The 18,609-nt window shown below is 39.9% G+C and overlaps 1 protein-coding gene across 4 annotated transcripts in view; it reads right to left on the bottom strand.

Moving 5' to 3' along the window:
• Positions 1-16,761, bottom strand: part of SEC24B (SEC24 homolog B, COPII coat complex component) — a 101,568-nt gene extending 84,807 nt beyond the window's left edge. For 2 of the 4 annotated variants that reach the window (XM_024119324.3, XM_024119327.3), the window contains exon 1: positions 16,534-16,760. In XM_024119324.3, coding sequence (XP_023975092.1) covers positions 16,534-16,660 — 127 coding nt within the window. In that variant the 5' untranslated portion in view covers positions 16,661-16,760. Of the gene's footprint in view, positions 1-16,533 lie in introns of all 4 variants that reach the window. The other 2 variants (XM_024119325.3, XM_024119326.3) reach the window with 2 other exon arrangements.
• Positions 16,762-18,609: the final 1,848 nt, after the last annotated feature.

Genomic DNA, 18,609 nt, shown 5'->3' with positions numbered 1-18,609 from the left:
GGTGCAGGTCCTGTCCCTATTCTTTTGTCTCTGTTTTTTCTTTTTTCTTTTGCCCTAACCAGGTACGTGGGGTGTTTCTTGTCTTTTGGGAAGTCTGAGGTCTTCTGCCAGCATTCAGTAGGTATTCTGTAGGAGTTGTTCCACATGTAGATGTGTTTTTGATGTATTTGTGGGGAGGAAGGTGATCTCCATGGCTTACTCCTCAGCCATCTTGAAGGTCCCCTCCCAAGTAGAATCTAACTAGAGTCCCAGCTGACAGTCTGACTACAATCTCATGAGGCCCTAAACCAGAACCACCCAGCTAGGCTGCTTCATGTCCCTCAGAAACTATGAGATTAAATATTTGTTGTTTTAAGTTGATAAATTTTGGGGTATTTTGTTATGCAGCAATAGATAACAATATACCTAGCATGGAAGACGTTCAAACCTTTCTTACAGGCTTTTTTTTTTTTTTTAATTATAAAAGTAACAATATATCCACTGTTAAAAAAAATTCAAACAATGAAGAATATAAAGTGAAAAGCACAAGTCCCCCTCTCTCCCTGGTAGCTTACGTCCTATGTCCCAGATGTAGCTACAGTTAATGGTTTCTTGTGTATCCTTTGTATACCTATATACACATATGTAATGTATATAAAGGCATATATATTTAAACAGACATAGATCATACTACAGTTTGACAACTTCCTTTTTTTATCTAATATATCCTGGATACCCTTCTGTGTCAGCATATATAAACTTCATTGTTCTTCTAAAAGAATCTATATAGTATTTCATTGTAGAAACATAACATTATTTACCAAATCCCCATTGATGAATATTTATTCCAGGAAGAGAACTAATTTATGAAGTCAACTTCTTTGATGAATCTGCAGGGTTAAGTTCCTAGAAGTGAAACTGGAGGCTCAAAGGGTTTTGGGGCTATTAAAATTGACCATTATTGCCAAATAACTCTCCAAAAATGTCTATCAATTTATACCGCTCAGCAATAATACTTAAGAATGCCTCATCTTCCCAACACTGAGTACCATTTTAATCTTTGCCAATCTAATAAGAGAGAAACATTTTAGTTTGCAATACTAGACTTTGAGTGATGCTCAGAATCCTTTCGAATGTTTCTTAGCCATTTGGGTATCTTTCTTTGTTATTTGACCTTTTCCCACAGGATTGTGCTTCCCTTAATAATTTATAAATGTTCTTGTATGTTAAGAAATTTAACCATATGTTATTTTTATGTGCTGTCTATATTTTCCCTCAGGTTATTGTTTGTTTTTTAACTTTGTTCATGTTGTCTCTTGCTATAGTTTCTCAATTATTATACAGTAAAATCTTTCATGCTTGATAAATTTTAAAATCATACTTAGTAGAGCCTGCCCCATTCCAATATTATAAAGCTATATACCAATGTCTTCCTCTAGTGCTTTTAATACTTCCATTTTTATGTATTTATCTTTGATCACTATAGAATGTATTTATTTTATCAATACCATTAAAGTTAACAATAATATTAATTTTATTAAAAGTCTAAACATTACTAAACATTACATTTTGTGCCGCTCACTGTTCTAAATGTTTTACCTATATTCACTCCTTTAATCCTCACAGCCCCCTGAAGTAAACAGTACCATTATAACGGCTTTATAAATAAAATAAACGAGGCACAAAAGTTAAGTTGTTCAATACAGTCACATACTTAGGAAGTAAGAGGGCTGGGATTTGATTCAAATAATCTGGCTCAAATCCGTGCTTTCAGAAAATGATCTGCTGCCCCTGGCTACACTAAAATCCTGCTAGCTTTATTTAGCCAAGAAGAAGGTCAATTATCTCAAACAATGGAATTCTAGCTTTGGTTACAAGGGCAAATTTAATTATCCTAGAATCTAATTTTCTTGTCTTGTGGAATGAAATAGATATCTGTATCATACCTCAAATGAAAAGATAATCAAAAAATATATATATTTCAAGCTGTTTCAAGTTCACTGACACAAAGAAAGTGCCACTGTATTCCTTGCCATAATAATGTATAAAAATAGAAAACAGACAATGTGTTTATAAAAGATACATGAATAATTTCCTTATTCTGTTTTCAATTCCTACTAAATAATGCAGTGGAATCTTAATCTTTGGTCATTTAAATACACATTCCATGGCAGATACAAACATAACTTACACAATCAAGCTGTAAAGAAAAAAATAATGGCCACACTTCCAAGAAGCATACAAAGAACCGAAACTCAGGTAACACTGTTTTACTAGGTATATAATTTACTTTTCTTACAGGATATTCTACATGATCATAGTTCATTTAGAAGAATTTAACATGCCTAAAAAAAGTGTAAAATGTTCTCCTCCTTCTCTTCCTTAAATATATTTAAAAAATGGATTTGCTGGATATGCATATAACTGATTCACTTTGCTGTACACCTGAAACTAATAAAACACTATAAATCAACTATACTGCAATAAAAATTAAAAAAAAAAAACAGGGTTTGCTACTCTTCATTACAGTCACAGAAAACCCAAGACTGGTACAAATTTATCGATCAAGAGAAGAGCCAAGTGAGAGTTAGAGAAATCTGTTTAAATATCTACCCACTTCATGATCTGATTTGGTTCATCTATGCCACATGATCTGAAAACAGGAAAATCATCATCATCATGTCCAAGCTACTCAAATGCCATTCTTCTAAAAATAGCAGGAACGGTTGTATCTGCTGAAATTTATCAGAAGTGAATTACCCACCCAAAAAATCCTATTTGCTTTTTCAGCCCATCAAAGAAAAAGAAGGTACTTACTTTGTGGGAGGAGGGGGGGATGCAAAGGTAGGAACAGCTAATTATATGTTGGTGCTTACCATTCCTTACACTATATCAAGATCTAAATGTTCCAAGTGTACTCCCCAAAATTTCTAATATAATTTAATCAAAATAATAAATGAATCAAGACTTCGTTGAAAGCAAAATGATTGTTCTGAATATTTTAAATCAACTTTTTAAGCCTGCAAGGGGGGAAAACTGCAGGGGCGTGGTGGTGGTGGTGGGATGAACTGGGCAACTGGGATTGACATGTATACACTGATGTGTATAAAACTGATGACTAATAAGAACCTGCTGTATAAAAAAATAAAAACTTTTAAAGCCTGCACTGAAAAAACAAAACAAAACAAACCATAAAGATCAATTTAAATTGAAAAAAACTGATATCTAGGACAAGCAAATATTTTTTAAAATTTTGTCTTACTGTGACCTAACAAGGCATGCACTCTCTTTCCTTCAACTTTAAAATATATTAGATAACTCTTAACTTTCTCTTAGGGTATACTAGTATAAAGTTTTATTTCTTCTGCATAAACTAAAAACTGAGCCTGGCAAATATCACAAATAAATCATTTATATACACCCATACTCTTTAAAAAAACACACACACACACACACACACTCTGTAAATTATGGGGTTTTTACTAGTAGTAGCATTTTCATTTGCTTATATTCCCTATAATTGCCTTAGCATCTGTGGCAGTTTTAAAGCACAGTTCCCAAACTCTTTGATACTCTGCTGATTAAAGGGTAGGATCTGTCTACTCCCCTTGAATTTGAGCAGGCTTATAACAGCTTCCACTAATAAAGAATGGCAGAAGCAAAGCTGTGTGACTTCACAGGCTTGGTCATAGACAACTCAGCATCTGCATTGTTTGATGGAATATCTGCATATGGATCCCTAAGCAACTCCATAAGAAATCCATTTACTCCACAGCTGTCATGGTCTGAGGAAGCCAAACCACATACAGAGGTCACCACTAGGGACTCTGGTTTGAAGTCCGAGTCTCTGAGTTATTCTAGTCTAAGTGCCAGATGTGTGAATAAATAAGCCTTCAAGATCATTCCAATCTCCAGCCATCAAAATCATTTTAAGTCTTCCCCACTGAGGCCCTAGACATCCCAGAGCAAAGCCATCTATGCCATGCCCTGTTCAAAGTGTTAGTTCAACACAGTCTGTAAGCATAATAAAACAGTTGCTTAACCACTGTTTTGTTGTAATTTACTATGTACTAATAGCAACTAGAACAGCAATTACTGTTTTTAAAAATTCAGAATTCAGATTCTAAAACCAAAATACTATTTATAATAGCACACACACAAAAGGTAGTACTTAAAATACAAATCTAATGAAATATGTGAAGGATCTATATTTAGAACACTACGAAACACTGATGAAAGAAATCAAGGATATGGAATGATATACCATGTTTGTGGACTGGAAGACTTAACATTAAGATGTAAATTATCTCAATTTTGATATTTAGATTCAAACAATACCAATAAAAATACATGAAGGCTTTTCTATGGATATCAATAAGCCGATTCTAAAATTTCTAGGAAAAGGCAAAGATACTAAAATAGCAAAAAACAAACAAAAACCTTTGAAAAAGAACAGTTGGAGGATTTGCATTACCCAATTTCAAGACTTTATATACAACAATAATCAAGAAAGTGTGGTCCAGACGAAAGGCTAGACATACAGAAAATAATAAAAATAGAGCCACAAAAACACAGTCAACTGATTTTTTGACAATGGTGCCACAGCAATTCAATGGAGGAAAGACAGTCTTTTCAATTGATGGTACTTTTCAATCGATGCATAGTCCATATGCAAAAAAATGAATCTCAACACGTCTCAGATCTTAAACAAATATTAAGTCAAAACGAATCATAGATTTAATGGAAAATTTTAAAACTTATAGGAGAAAATATAGAAGAATATCTAGGTGAATATGGGTTTAGCAATGTTCTTACCTATGACACTAAAAGCATGAAATATTGAAAAAGTGAACTTAATCAAATTAAAAACTTTTGCTCTGCAAAAAAACACTAAGAGGATTAAAAGACAAGTAGCAGACTAGGAGAAAATATTTGCAAATCACATGCTCAGTAAAGAACTTGTATTCAGAATATATTAAGGACTCTTAAAATTCAACAGCGAGAAAAGAGACAACCCAACCAAAAACTAGTTAAAGATCTGAAAAGATAATCACCAAAGAAGATATATGGATGGCAAATGTATGCAAATATGCTCATCATTAGTCAGAGAAATGCAAATTAAAACCCCAGTGAGATATCTCTATACAGTCATTAGAATGACTGAAACAAAAACCCTGAAAATATCAAATGTTGGCAAAGATATAGTTTAACAGAAACTCTAATTTATTGTTGGAGGGAATGCAAAATAGTACACCCATCTTGGAAAATGGTTTGGCTGTTTCTTATAAAAGGTTAAACATACACTTACCATTTGACCCAGCAGTCCCACTCCTACATATTTACCTAAGTGACCTGAAAACTAGTATTCACACAAACCCAGTGCCTGAATGTTTATAGCAGCTTTATGCATGATCACCAAAAACTGGAAACAACCAAGATATTCAACAACGGAGGAATGGATAAACAATCCTGTTTATGCATATAATAGAATACTATGCAGCAATAAAAGAGAACAGAACATTGTTTCATGCAACAGCATAGATGAACATGGTGAAAGAAACCAGACCCAAAAGATGATATATTTTATGGCTCCATTTATAAAACACTCTGGAAAAGGTGAAGGAGAACAGCAATGGTTGCCAGGATTTGCGGAAGGGAGAGCTGTTAACTACAAAGGGACTGCATGAAGACATTATTTTTATGGTGATGGAACTGTTCTGAATAGTATTGTGGTGGTTGATACTTGACTACGTACATGCATTCGTCAAAACCCATAGAGCTGTACACTACAAAGAATGAATGAAATTTACTACATGAAAATTTTTGTAAAAAATCAACCAGATGTTGAGAAAATCTAGGATGGAATACAGACTGTGAAAAATCAGTCTAACTTTATTACAAATGTATGATAACCTAACAGAAGGATATTTAGGTAATATACATACAGATAAATAGGCAACAGATATAATTATATAAATAGGTTTACATACTTGGGTTCGTATATATATATATATATATATATATATATATATATCCCCTAGCTCTGTCTGCTGAGAGAGCCTAGAAACAGTGACAGCACAGTAGCAATGAGCACATCCAAGGCCCAGTTTTTGGTTTCTTAACACCATGTCCCAACAAAAAGAAGCACGGCTCCTTGGACAAAGAGCAGACTCTGGTGCTGCCATAGGGCAAGTAAAAGATGGAGCATCTGCTAGTGCCAGAAAGTAAGGAAGTGCTCAAAAGCAAAAGGATGGTGGCCAAAGGACACAACAGCCAAACTGAAAGAGCTCCCAATGGCCAAAGCTGTAACAATTTGAGCAAAAATTTTAAATAATGATAGTACTGGCTTATAATCCAAAGAATAAAATAAATATTCTTAAGCCCATAATAATATAAATAAATGACTGAATAAATTTTAAGATGGGAGAAAAGGGGGCAAGTCTTCCTTACAGAAAAATTCCAAATAATATACGTAGAAAGAATGAGGGAAAAAGAAAATCACCATTAGAATTCCACAGTAATAATAACCACAGGCAAGAGCGACTGAGGAATACTAAAATTAGTACATAAAATTTTAAGCGGAGACAGGATAGTAACTTCAAAGTATCTCCCTAAGAATGTTTATTAATTACTGTGGTGATTTTAACATATGCCCACAAATTATTTGATACACCTCACTCCAGGAGGTGGAACATAATTCCCTTTCTGTTGAATGTAGGCTTGAGTTAAGTGAGTTGCTCCCAAAAGAGCAGGAAAAAATTTAAAAAATAGTAATTTTACAGTGGAGGAATCTGGCCTAAATGTGTCCCCCTCCAAATCCGTATGAAGCCCTAACCCCCAATTTGAAGGTATTAAGAGGTGGGGCTTTGCGGAAGTAATTAGGTTTAGATTAGGTCACGAGGGTAGGACCCTCATGAAGAATCAGTATCCTTATAAGAAGAAAAACATTTGAGCTCACAGCGAGAAGATGGAGGTCTACAAGCCACGAAGAGGGTCTTCACCAGAACCCAACTATGCTGGCACCCTGATCTTGAACTGCCAGCCTCTAAAACTGAGAAAATAAATGTCTGTGATTTAAGCCTCCTAGTCTACGGTATTTTGTCATAGTAGCCCAAACTAAGACAGCTCTTCAATCAAGTGCCCAAGGTTAACATGACCAGTAATAAAACAAATTGATATCACGTAACCCCTGATATGACATGATAAGGGCACTTCAACCTCTGGGTATTCTTCCTAAAACAATCATAACCCCAGTCTAATCATGAGAAAGCATCAGCAAACCCAAAGTGAGGAACTATCTGCAAAATAACTTACCAGTACTGTCAAGGTCCTAAAAAACAAAAAAATGACTAAGAAATTGTCAGAGACCAGAGGAGACTAAGGCAACACGACACCTAAATGCAACATGATATCCTGGATTGGATCCAGGAACAGAAAAAATTAGCAGAAAAACTGGTGAAATGTAAATAAAAATCTGTTGTTTAGTTAATTGTATTTCACCAATGTTAATTTCCTAGTTTTGATAACAGTACCATAGTTTTATAAGATAGTAAATCATAAGAGGAAGATGTTAAGACTTTGGAGGAAGCTAAGTGAAGGTTATTGCATTTTCCATACTGTGTATCACTTCTGCAAATCTAAAATTATTGCAAAATAACAAGTTTTTAAACCATCAATGAAAAAAGTGCTGGAAACGACCTGCTAAATTGATTGACAAAATTTTTGAAACAAATTACTACACCAAACATAGCCACCAGAGCAATTTTCCTAAAAAACAAATCTGATTGTTAGTTCCTTGTTTAAAGCTTTCTAACGGTTTTTCTTGCCATCAAGGAAAAATTCAAATTCTTTAACATGGCCTGTAAAATAGTGGAAGACAGAATAATCCCTCCTTCATCCCATATGTCCATTTCCTAATCCCTGGAACCTGTGAACATGCTAGGTTACATGGCAAAGGGGAGGTAAGGTTACAGATAGCATTAAGGTTGTTAATCAGCCGACCTCAGAAGAGGGAGAATATCCTTGATAATGCAGGTGAGCTCAGTGGAATCCTGAGAGTCCTTAAAGGTGGCAGAGGGAAGCAGAAGAGAGTTGAGGGAGATGTGACTACATGAGACTCCTCTGAGAGATGCAATGTTGCTGGCTTTGAAGATGGAAAGAGTGGGCCACAAGCCAAGGACTGTGGGTAGCCTCTAGAAGCTGGAAAAGACCTTTGCCTTTGCCTCGAGCCTCTAGAAGTGAATGCAGCCCTAATGACACCTTGATTTTAGCCCAGTTAGACTTCTAACCTACAGAAGAGGAATTCACGTTGTTTTAAGCCACCAGTTTGTGGCAATTTGTTACATCAGCAAAGAGAAAACCAATGCAAAGACCGTTCATGATCTGACCCCTGCTTACCTCTCCCAACTCATTGCTCACCACTCCTCCTTCTCACAATGATTTCCTACAGGTATGCCTTAATATACTGCGAGTCCTCACGTGGGTCCGCCAAAGTTTGATCAATAAATAAAACATAATTCTGCTACAACTCAGAATGCCTACTGTTATGATGAAGTGACACAGAATGCTGACCTGGCCACGAGAAAAGCAAAGGAACCACAGCACAACATCAGGTAAGGTTGTATGCTGGAGCTTTGCCTCAAAAGGCCATCGAAGAGGTTTCTTAGGGCAGAATACAACAGTTAAGTTGCCATGTAAAGACTTCTGAAGAGGATCAAGTAAATTATGTGATATTTTTCTGAAACTTGCTTTTTAAAAACACAGGTAGTCAAAGTTTAACGCCTTCAAGAATGCCACCAAATGCAGTGGTTAAGAATCCGCCTGCCAATGCAGGGGACATGGGTTCGATCCCTGGTCCAGGAAGAACCCACAGGGCAGGAAGATCCCACATGTCACGGAGCAACTAAGTCCATGCGCCACAACTACTGAGCCTGCTTTCTAGAGCCCACGAGCCACAGCTACCGAGCCCACGTGCCACAACTACTGAAGCCCGCGTGCCTAGAGCCCGTGCTCCACAACAAGAGAAGCCACTGCAATGAGAAGCCCGCACACCACAACAAAGAGCAGCCCCCGCACGCCGCAACCAGGGAAAGCCCGCGCGCAGCAACGAAGACCCCACGCAGCCAAATAATAAATAAAAATAAATTTTAAAAAAAGGATGCCACCAAAAACTCTGGCACTAAAGTAGCCGTGTGTATGAAAAGGCTGAAAATCACTATTCCACACTCTTACCATAGAAAATTTTTCTCAAGTCATGCTTGTTCACCCCTGACTATTCACACAGTCTCTTCCCTCTACCTGGAAACTTCAAAAACTCCCTCTACCCCCTTCGTCTGACCAACTCTTACTCATTCTTCAGTTCTCAGCTCAGCTCTTCCTCTAGAAAACATTCTCTAACCCTACAAGTGGATGCCTGCTTAATGTTGTACTACAGTATTTTGGACAGCGCTTTCCACATGGAACTCTAAGTGTACACTCTGTAAGTGAGAAACTTGGGCCTAGTTTGCTCTCAGCTCTATCATATCCTTAAGGCTTAGGACAGTGACTGGCTCATGGAATCCATTACTATATTTTGAAAAAAATTAAGCCCCGTATATAATCCTCAAATATTTCTGTATCAGGCGTTTACCTCATCACAATTATCAACAAGAACTATATGATACTGAAAGAGAAAGAATTCAAAAGTTAATAGCTTCCACTATGTAAAGTCATTTATATGCTACTATGAGAACAAATATACAAGTCTGACTTTTTTTATCTTGGCATTCTACACTTTTTACTCTGTAGTAGTTTAGGTATAAGAACATTTGAAACAAAAGGAAAGTAAAAACCTACTGTATTTCATTACATCTGAAGTGTTTTGACACTGCCACTTTTTTTTCCCTTCTTACCAGATATATGAGTTTCCTACTGCAAATATAACAAATTACACAAATTCAACGGCTTGAAATAACACAAATTTATTCTTTTAGAGATCTCGAAGTCAGAAATCCAAAGCCAGTTTCACTGGGCTAATATCAAGGTATCATGGGCAAAGCTGGTTCCTTCCGAGGCCTGAGGAGAGAATCCATTTCTTTGCCTTTTTTTTTTCCAGCTTCTAGTGGTTACCTGCATTCCTGGGCTTATGACCCCTTCCTCCATCTTCAAAGCACAACATCCTAACCTCTGCTCTATGGTCACATTTCTTTCTCTGCAGGCTGACTCCTCTAGTTTCTCATAAGGATGGTTGTAATTATATCAGGCCCACCCAGATCCAGGATAATCTCCCCAACTCTAATCACAGCTGCAGAGGTTTCAGCTGGTCAGCCTGACTGATATTATCATATACAAGCTAGATACAGCCTGATTTTCTATAAGCATCTATGCCCTCCTTAGCAAGAGTAAATTACCACAAGATCCACCCAAGGGATAGATCTGCCTCAGTGACATAATCTCCTTTCGGAGATAAGAGTCTCACCAAAGGAAAACTCATTCTATTCCTGCTTTAAGCAAACTCGACATGAAAATCAAAATTTACAAATCAAGTATTTTATGGAAAGTCTAGTCACTATACAAAAAACCATATGCTCTTAATGTTTCCTCATCCCCCCCAATCCCACAGAGAAGCAACATTTTTAATGTATTTTTGTTTCATTAGTCTTTTCCTGAATTGAATTTCCAACTTTTTTAAAAAGTCAGATGAAAAGTTTTCATTAATCTTTAAAAGATAATGAAAGGTTAGCGGAGTACAAACTCCTCTATCTTATTGAGATACAATTCGTACTAATTGGGAGAAGGAGAATCAGATCTAAGAAGGTAATTCATTCATCACTGAGTTACCAAGAAGTCCGTCAATACTCAGCCAGTATGCACTTTAACAATCATCCTTAACAAACTGTTAAAATGCTCCTGAACCAGCTGGTAAACAGCCACAGTCCTGACCCTGACTCTCTGCTGTGCCCACCATGCTGGCCCCTTGCCACGCAGCCACTCACGACTCAGCAGCTAAAGGACTAATGCCTGGCACACTGCAGTCTGTCTGAATTCTGCTCTAGGGGCAAGGTTCGTATCCATTCAGTGGTCAGTACGTGCAGTACTGATTGCTAAATATTTTGAATATACTACCCCTACCAATAAAGTATCAATAATATTACTAAAATACATTTTTAGTGAGCAAAAATGTATACACACACATACACCTCTAAAGAAATCTGCAATTAGAAACTCCAGTGATTTAAAAAATGGGGAGTCCCAATCACATCTGATTCCCCTGGATTATTCTTCCTGATGGAGGGCTAATAGCTGCAAAGGTAACTGTTCCAGTCACTGCTGGCAGACACAGCCTATGCAACCATTTGGATGAAATCTCACTGCACTAAGTATAGGTTATTCCTGCCACTACATCAGTTGTCCTCTTTGGATGTCATGATAATGAGTGCTAAGAGTGAAGGGGCCAAAGAAAACCAATATTGGCTGAAAACCTACTACATGCCAGGTACTTTACTTTCCTATATATAATCTTATATAATTCTCACAAGTCCTGTGAAGTATCACTATTGTCATTTTACAAACAAACAAACAGGGACACGAAAGGTCACTAATTCATACAATTTCAAATAGTTGGGAAGTAGTGAAGAAGCCAGGTATTGCAGGTTCCAAAGCCCATTTCACAATACCCGTTTCACAGAAATACTAGGAAAAACAAGCGAGTTAGGACTTGGCCACTGCCTAGGCAAAGCATTTTACTAGTCCCTCCCCCGTCCCTACTTCATCCGCTTTTTCCTCAGTTCCTCTTACAGGCAGCTTTCAGCACACAATTTTAGAAAACTTAAAACCGATGAAACCCCTCTTCCCGCAAACCAGCTAGCTGAGGTAGTGGCCTATTAGAGGAAACCTTCCAAGAGCAGATTCGTGGGAGGGAGTGTAAGAAAATAATAGCCAAGTTCACTTACTCCATTGAGTGCCTACTGCATGCTGCCACGGAAGGTGATGAGGAAAACTCACATGGTATCTGCCACATGAAGAATTTATATGCTGGTATTTTGAAGGAGATGAAATGAAGGGGACCCTCATTTGCTAAGCGTCTCATTTTGCTAAGGACCAGGTACTTTAAAAAATAGTACCTCGGGCTTTCCTGGTGGCGCAGTGGTTGAGAGTCCGCCTGCCGAAGCAGGGGACACGGGTTTGTGCCCTGGTCCGGGAAGATCCCACATGCTGCAGAGCGGCTGGGCCCGTGAGCCATGGCCGCTGAGCCTGCGCGTCCGGAGCCTGTGCTCCGCAACGGGAGAGGCCACAACAGTGAGAGGCCCGCGTACCGCAAAAAAAAAAAAAAATAGTACCTCATTTAATGAAATCTTCTCAACAACCCTATGAGGAAGGTATGATTATCCCCTGAAGTCCAGAGATGTTAAGTAATTTTCTCCACAAAACCCTGGGCTGTAACAGAGCCTACAGCCTTTTCACTAGCCCACACCTTCTGACAATTCTGAGTATGCTCAGCCTACTGGAAATAATAGTGGCTTCCCCAGGGCTGAATATAACATGATCTGCTCTAACACGCAGTGCTGACTGTGAAGATGCTCTCATTTCTAGGAAAGTCTGCTGAAGATTGGCTCCAAATCTGTTCTATTACAACGTCTTTAGCATCTAATAAATACTTCAGGGTTTACAGATGAATCAGAAAGATGGAAGTTAGCTGAAATACTAGGATCAGTAGCAATGAATGTGATTTACAAGAATTAGTACAGATATAACCTCAGAAACTGAGGGGGAGGGAGTGGCATGGGAATGAAAATACAATAAAAATAACCAAAGCAATAGAGCAACAACAATAAAAACTGAACCCAGATAAAAGACACTTGTTTATATATTTTTTAAGATCCTTGAGCTATCTATTAATCAACTTAGGGGGAAACTATGTGTGCAGAAAGCTATGTTATACCATGGCAGTATCTTCATGAGAGGACTTGATGCTTCTGGTTAGCTAGAAAGGAAGACTAGAAACCTGAGACACAGACACTGCTCTGATCAAAAGAAACTTCCTTCAGACACACTAGGGAGATTTGTATCATTTTAAATTTTGCATGTGCTCTCAAAGTTGAAGGGTTTCCTATAACCTACCAGACAGTACTGCTGAGTGAATGGTATATTTATTTATAGCTTCCATAATGAACTCTCATAATTCCCATTACTATCTCATCTTCCTTGCATTATTAACAATTAAAATGATAAAACTGCCGGTAGTATCATTCTTGGAAAAGGTACATGGAAGGAAGAAAACACATTTTCATTTGAAAATGAGCACCACTTGCTTCCTAAAAGTAGAATTAAAAAGCAGTGTTTTATTGGTAAATTTGGGTGACCCACTGCCCCCAAAAATTCTAAAAAGACCTCTTTCAATTTAAGTCGATTGGGGGAAATTATGGGGTTATGTCATCATTACCAGGATATTATTCACTCAGTCTTCCCTTGTTTGAGGACTCAGTTTTGGAAGGACTCTCAAAAGGCAGAGTAAAAGTTGAAAAATATTCAACTAATACTTCATATGAAAATACAAATAATTCTAAACTGCCCATATGGTGCTCAATGAAAAACTGAAGTACAGAAATATAACTTCAAGGAAGGAAGTTTAAAAAGAAATATTTCAAAGACTCAAAGAAGTCAAATTCTATCTTCAAATAAATGGGGGAAAGCATGTTAACAATTAAACATAGAAAATAAGGAAAAGTAATTATGAAGGCCAGTTTCTGCCTCCTTACCCTTTCCAATGTCAAAGTTTCTAACAAGAGACTTCTTAGAGTCTGTTAATAGAAAGAGATTGGACTTGGAACTAGGAAGACTGCATTAGACTTCATTTAACAAATGTTTAATGAGACTATAACTTGTTCTAGTCCCTGAATATACAGCAGTGAACAGGAGGCAGGCTGCTACCCTCAAGAGCTTATACGGGCATCGGTGAAAAACACCCAACCAAAACTTTCTGAATCTGTTCAATTAGAGAAGTGAACTAGGAGTTTTACAGACTGTGTTCCCAAAACACCTGGACCTCCACCTCTATTTTAACCACAACAGCTCTGCTTTTTTCTGATTTCTATAGCAGGACTCTGCAGGAATACAAATCTGTTTTTAAAAATGTTTGATAACCGCTAAACTAAGTGATCTCTAAGTACCATTCCAGTTTTACAACTCTGTCTTCTGTGATGCTTCAAACTCATACTTCCGACCTATTTCTTTTTCACCGTGCTGGAATTCCACAGAGATATATTAAAAGGCAAACTAGTTTACGTGGGGCTAAAGAATCAACCACAAACCTGAATGACTGCTTAATCTTTATCTATGGGTGCCAAATACCATATAGCAAAAATTACTTTTTTCTAAGATTAACAAACAAAACAAAAACAGATTTGATCTTGTTATTTACCTACTTAAGCTACTTACTTTTACAAAAACAAACAAAAATTAACTCTAGTTCTTTATCTTAATTTCTAAATTCCTTAGCATTTAAGGCCTTTCTGTAACTTGGCCCCTGTTAGGTATTCTTTTCAGCTTTAATGCCTTGGGTTTTCCCTCTCACCCAACACCCTTTCTGCCTCTTAGTTTCTAAATTTTGAGACTTCTGTTCATGCCCTTGAGACAGCCCTCCTCTCCTATCCATCCCTGTCAAATCCCTCAAGGTCATAACCAACTCAAATGTCACCAAAATACATGTCAATTTATGAGAAAAGCAGGGATTCTGTCTTTTCTACTGGGCTAACTTTGAGTCCCCAACTGGCAAGCATGCAACAAATGTTGAAATGAATTATGTCAAAGTAACGAATATAAACAGTAGAAATCAAGCATCATCTATTTTTGGCTTCTAAATGTATTAACTGATTTGTTTTTACATATTTAACAGCCTGATTACAACTGATATCCTGCCATTCCTTGAGCGTTCACAAAATTTGTAAGACTGAGGTAAATACTTGCCACTTTAAAAACCGTACACTAAGACAATAATGCATACTCAGAAAATCAAGACACAATCCTTGGATCACTATTAATCATGGATTTAAAATATTCTAAAAGACTTGGGATCGCTTCCTAAATTATCGTGTTCTAGTTCCTCCACACACAAAGCTATTCTAAAAACAAAACAAAAACAAGAATTTATATCAAGTTTACAAGAACAAAAACTGCTCACAAATTGTATCTTCATGTATGTTCAGGACAGAAGTACAAAACCTACTACGCTGTTCACATTCAAAACCCACAGAGTAAACAATGACCAGTGAAAGTAAAGCATGTAATACTGACAAGTATGGCTGATCCAAAGGATAAGGATAAGCCATCACGTTTGACTTATGAAAAAAATTTAACTTCTGTTTCTCAGGATAAGCGATAAACTGCAAGCTTGAAAAGTATCAGTTATAAAAATTAGATGCTGGCTGAACTGGTTTATAAAGTCCAGTAAGTTTTCATTTCACAGATTGGATAAAATAGGTCAGTCCAACAACCATTTTTAAAGAGTACCAGCAGACCTTGTTCTCTTTTACAGAGAACCAGACATATTCTTCTGAAGTATTCAGTCCATCACTTTCGAGCGTTCTCATCTGAAATGTGATCGTCTATAAAGGGAGGCCCCCTCTCCCCCGTTCCCAGCCACGAACATTCCAAATCTCAAGATGAGGCAATGGATATACTACAGCCGATCATTTTTCAGCTGAAACTCGCGCATCCCCAAAGCCCACGACCTTAGTATGAAAGCGCTTTCACGGTGCATTGGCTGCTGCCTGTATGAAGGCCTTGCCTCAAACAGGGCCAACTCTGGCACGTTTTTGTGTTTTTGAAAGTGAAGCTGGGGTGGGGGGGGGGGGAACACCCAGATCTAAAAGTATTCGTTTAAATCCGTTTGACACCTGCTCTCTTTCAAACACGACCAGCAAACTCCAAACGCTCGAGTAGCGGCCACAGCAGCAATGACAGATTTTGAGGCCGAACTGGGTCAGGGTTACAGTTACACTTGTGTTGCATCTTTACACCCTTTGTCTACAAACTTGGGCACTAACTTAAGTTCCCTTCCAGGCAGCGTGCTCGCCGGGCCTCAGAAATCAGAGCAATTTTCCTGAGACAGGAAGGGCACAACCCTCCCAGCTCCATGGCTACAACCAGCCTTCCCCGGACCACGCACTCTGCGGCCTCGGCTTTTCGCCGGGTATCTGGGCGAAGGGGTCGCCCGGGGAAACTCCCCCGCGCCCGGGCTGGATAAAAGGGATTTCACGCGGTGTCTGGTCTCCCCCTTTCCTACGGCCCCTACTCGCCCCAGTGGTTTCGGGCCCGGGGTCACACTACAGAGAAAGCTCTGCTCCCTGATTCCCCGGGCCGGCCCTCGCGCCGGGGCGCCCCTCCCCCCCAGCCCCCCCAAACCCCCCGGGGCCGACCCTCGCCGCGTGCCGCCCCCCCCCCGCCCCGGCAGCCGCCCAAACCCCCCGGGGCCGACCCTCGCCGCGTGCCGCCCTCCCTCCCGCCCCGCCCGATCCGGCCGCGCAGGCTGCCCCTCCAGCACTAGGCCCCGCGCTCCGCCCCGGCCGCCCTCCTCACCGTTCTGCTGGTGAGGCCCCGGGCCCGGGCCCGCGGGCGCGGCGGCTCCTGAGGCGGCGGCTCCGCCAAGCTTGGGCGGGATCCGAGAGCTGGCGGCCGGATGAGGTGACCCGGAGGGGGCCGACATGACGGCACTGCGGGCGGCGGCGGCGGCGGCTCCGCTTCGGGGAATTGGGAGGAGGAAAGGGAAGGCGGAGCCGGAGCGGCGAGAGGAAGAGGAAGGAACGCGCCCGGCGTCACCGACGGAGTCACCCGGGACCGTGGCTGGAGTGCTCGCGCTCCGCCCCGGAGCCTAGTTCGGCCGCTGCGGGCGCCGGAACCCCGCCCGGCCCTGCCCCGCCGCCGCCTCAAGCCCCGAGACGCGGGACTCCCACCCCCCGGGTCGCTCCCGGCAGGCGCTGACTGTATGAGCCGCAGCGCCCCCTGCAGGCGGATCCCGGCGCGCCCAAGCCGGAGGCGGGGCCCGGGCGGCAGCCTCCCAGCCAGCCCTGCGACCTCGGGCCCGGGCGGACCTGCTGTCGCCTCCGGGCGAAAGGGATGGACCAGGATAGACGGCGCTGGGCCCGCTCCCACGTGGGGCGGAGGCAGGAGCGCGGCGGACCTGGGCCGGGCGGTGCGGTGCGGGGATGGGGTTCCAGAACTGCGGGGTGACCTCCGGAGACCAAGGCAGCGCCAGGCCGACTGACCCCGCTCACCCTTCCTCCGAAGAGGAACCCTGGGTTTGGCTTTTTTTTTTTTTTTTAATCTTGAGGTGTTTTCCCCCTTAATATTAAATTCTAAAGGAAATAGGCATTCAAGCTCCCTGTCTGTAGGGAATTATAATCCTGGGCAAAAGAAGAGGAAATATTTCTCTATGATAAACACAGTATCTCAATAAGAATTGAGAACTTTTCCCACTGACTTAAATCCTGGGAAAGGAAAGGGGGAAATGGAGTAAAGGGAAGCTGAAAGGCAAACTTTATCGTCCTCATGATTTTTGCCAAGGGTTGGCTCATCCTGTTGATGTTCAGAAGAGAAGCTGTAACACCCAAAGCAAGAACTCAGCTTGGTTTGTCTACGCTAGTGAAATCGTTGAATCTCTGGCCTGTCCCAGCATGCTAACTGGTAAGCAAGCCCTGGGACTGCATTACCCAAGTCGTTTTGCCATCTTGGAATCCTGAGTATGCCACAGTCATTCTGTGTTTGTTAGAAATGAAATTGTTCAAAAGCGTCTAATTCCGAATGGGATCTAGCAAGATTGTATTTCTGGAGCGATAAGTCTAATTACTGAATGATTATGCCAAACATAAAGTGTGTTGTAGGCCTAGAATAATGCGAAGCTTCCCTTTAGTTGCTGCCGTGAATTAATGATACTTGGTGCTTTAATGCACCAAATGAATTACAAATAGGATTTCAGTAGTTGGATTTGTACTTTTGTTTTTGGAATTTATCTTTATTCTTATTTCCATAATTCTGATTAATTTTTCCTTTCCATTTTATACACTACACTAATAAGCAACCCAAACAATACTTTTAGATTACGATATGCAGAAGCTAAAATATACTAGTTCCTGCATGTGAAAGATGCATTAAGCCAAATTCTTAGGTTTAAAAGCCAATAATTTTGTTAAATGTAAATTTTCAGAATCTTTAGAGAAAATTACACTGTACAGATATTATAACACAATCCTGTCCTAGAAAGCAATATCCCATTAATAAAAACTACTTGAATTTTTTAACATTTTAGGTAGATAATTTCAAAGAAATACAAAGTAAGAGAAAGTAGTACAATGGACCATCATATACTCATCAGCCAGCGTCAACATTTGTCAGTTCAGGGCTAATCTTGCTTATCTATACTGGCACCAACCTCCACTCTCCCGAGATTAAGTTTTTTTCTTTTTTTCTTTTTGGCTGCGCTGCGCAGCATGTGACATCTTAATTCCCCGACCAGGGATCAGTTCCACTGCCCCCCGCAGTGGAAGTGTGGAGTCTTAACCGCTGGACAGCCAGGGAAGTGCCTTCTGAGATTATTTTGAAATGAATTTCAGACATATCATTTTATCAGTAAGTATTCAACATGTATCTCTAAATGTA

The sequence above is a fragment of the Physeter macrocephalus genome, chromosome 7, assembly GCF_002837175.3.
Source record: "Physeter macrocephalus isolate SW-GA chromosome 7, ASM283717v5, whole genome shotgun sequence".
NCBI lineage: Eukaryota > Metazoa > Chordata > Mammalia > Artiodactyla > Physeteridae > Physeter > Physeter macrocephalus.
This window is presented reverse-complemented; position numbering and strand designations above follow the sequence as displayed.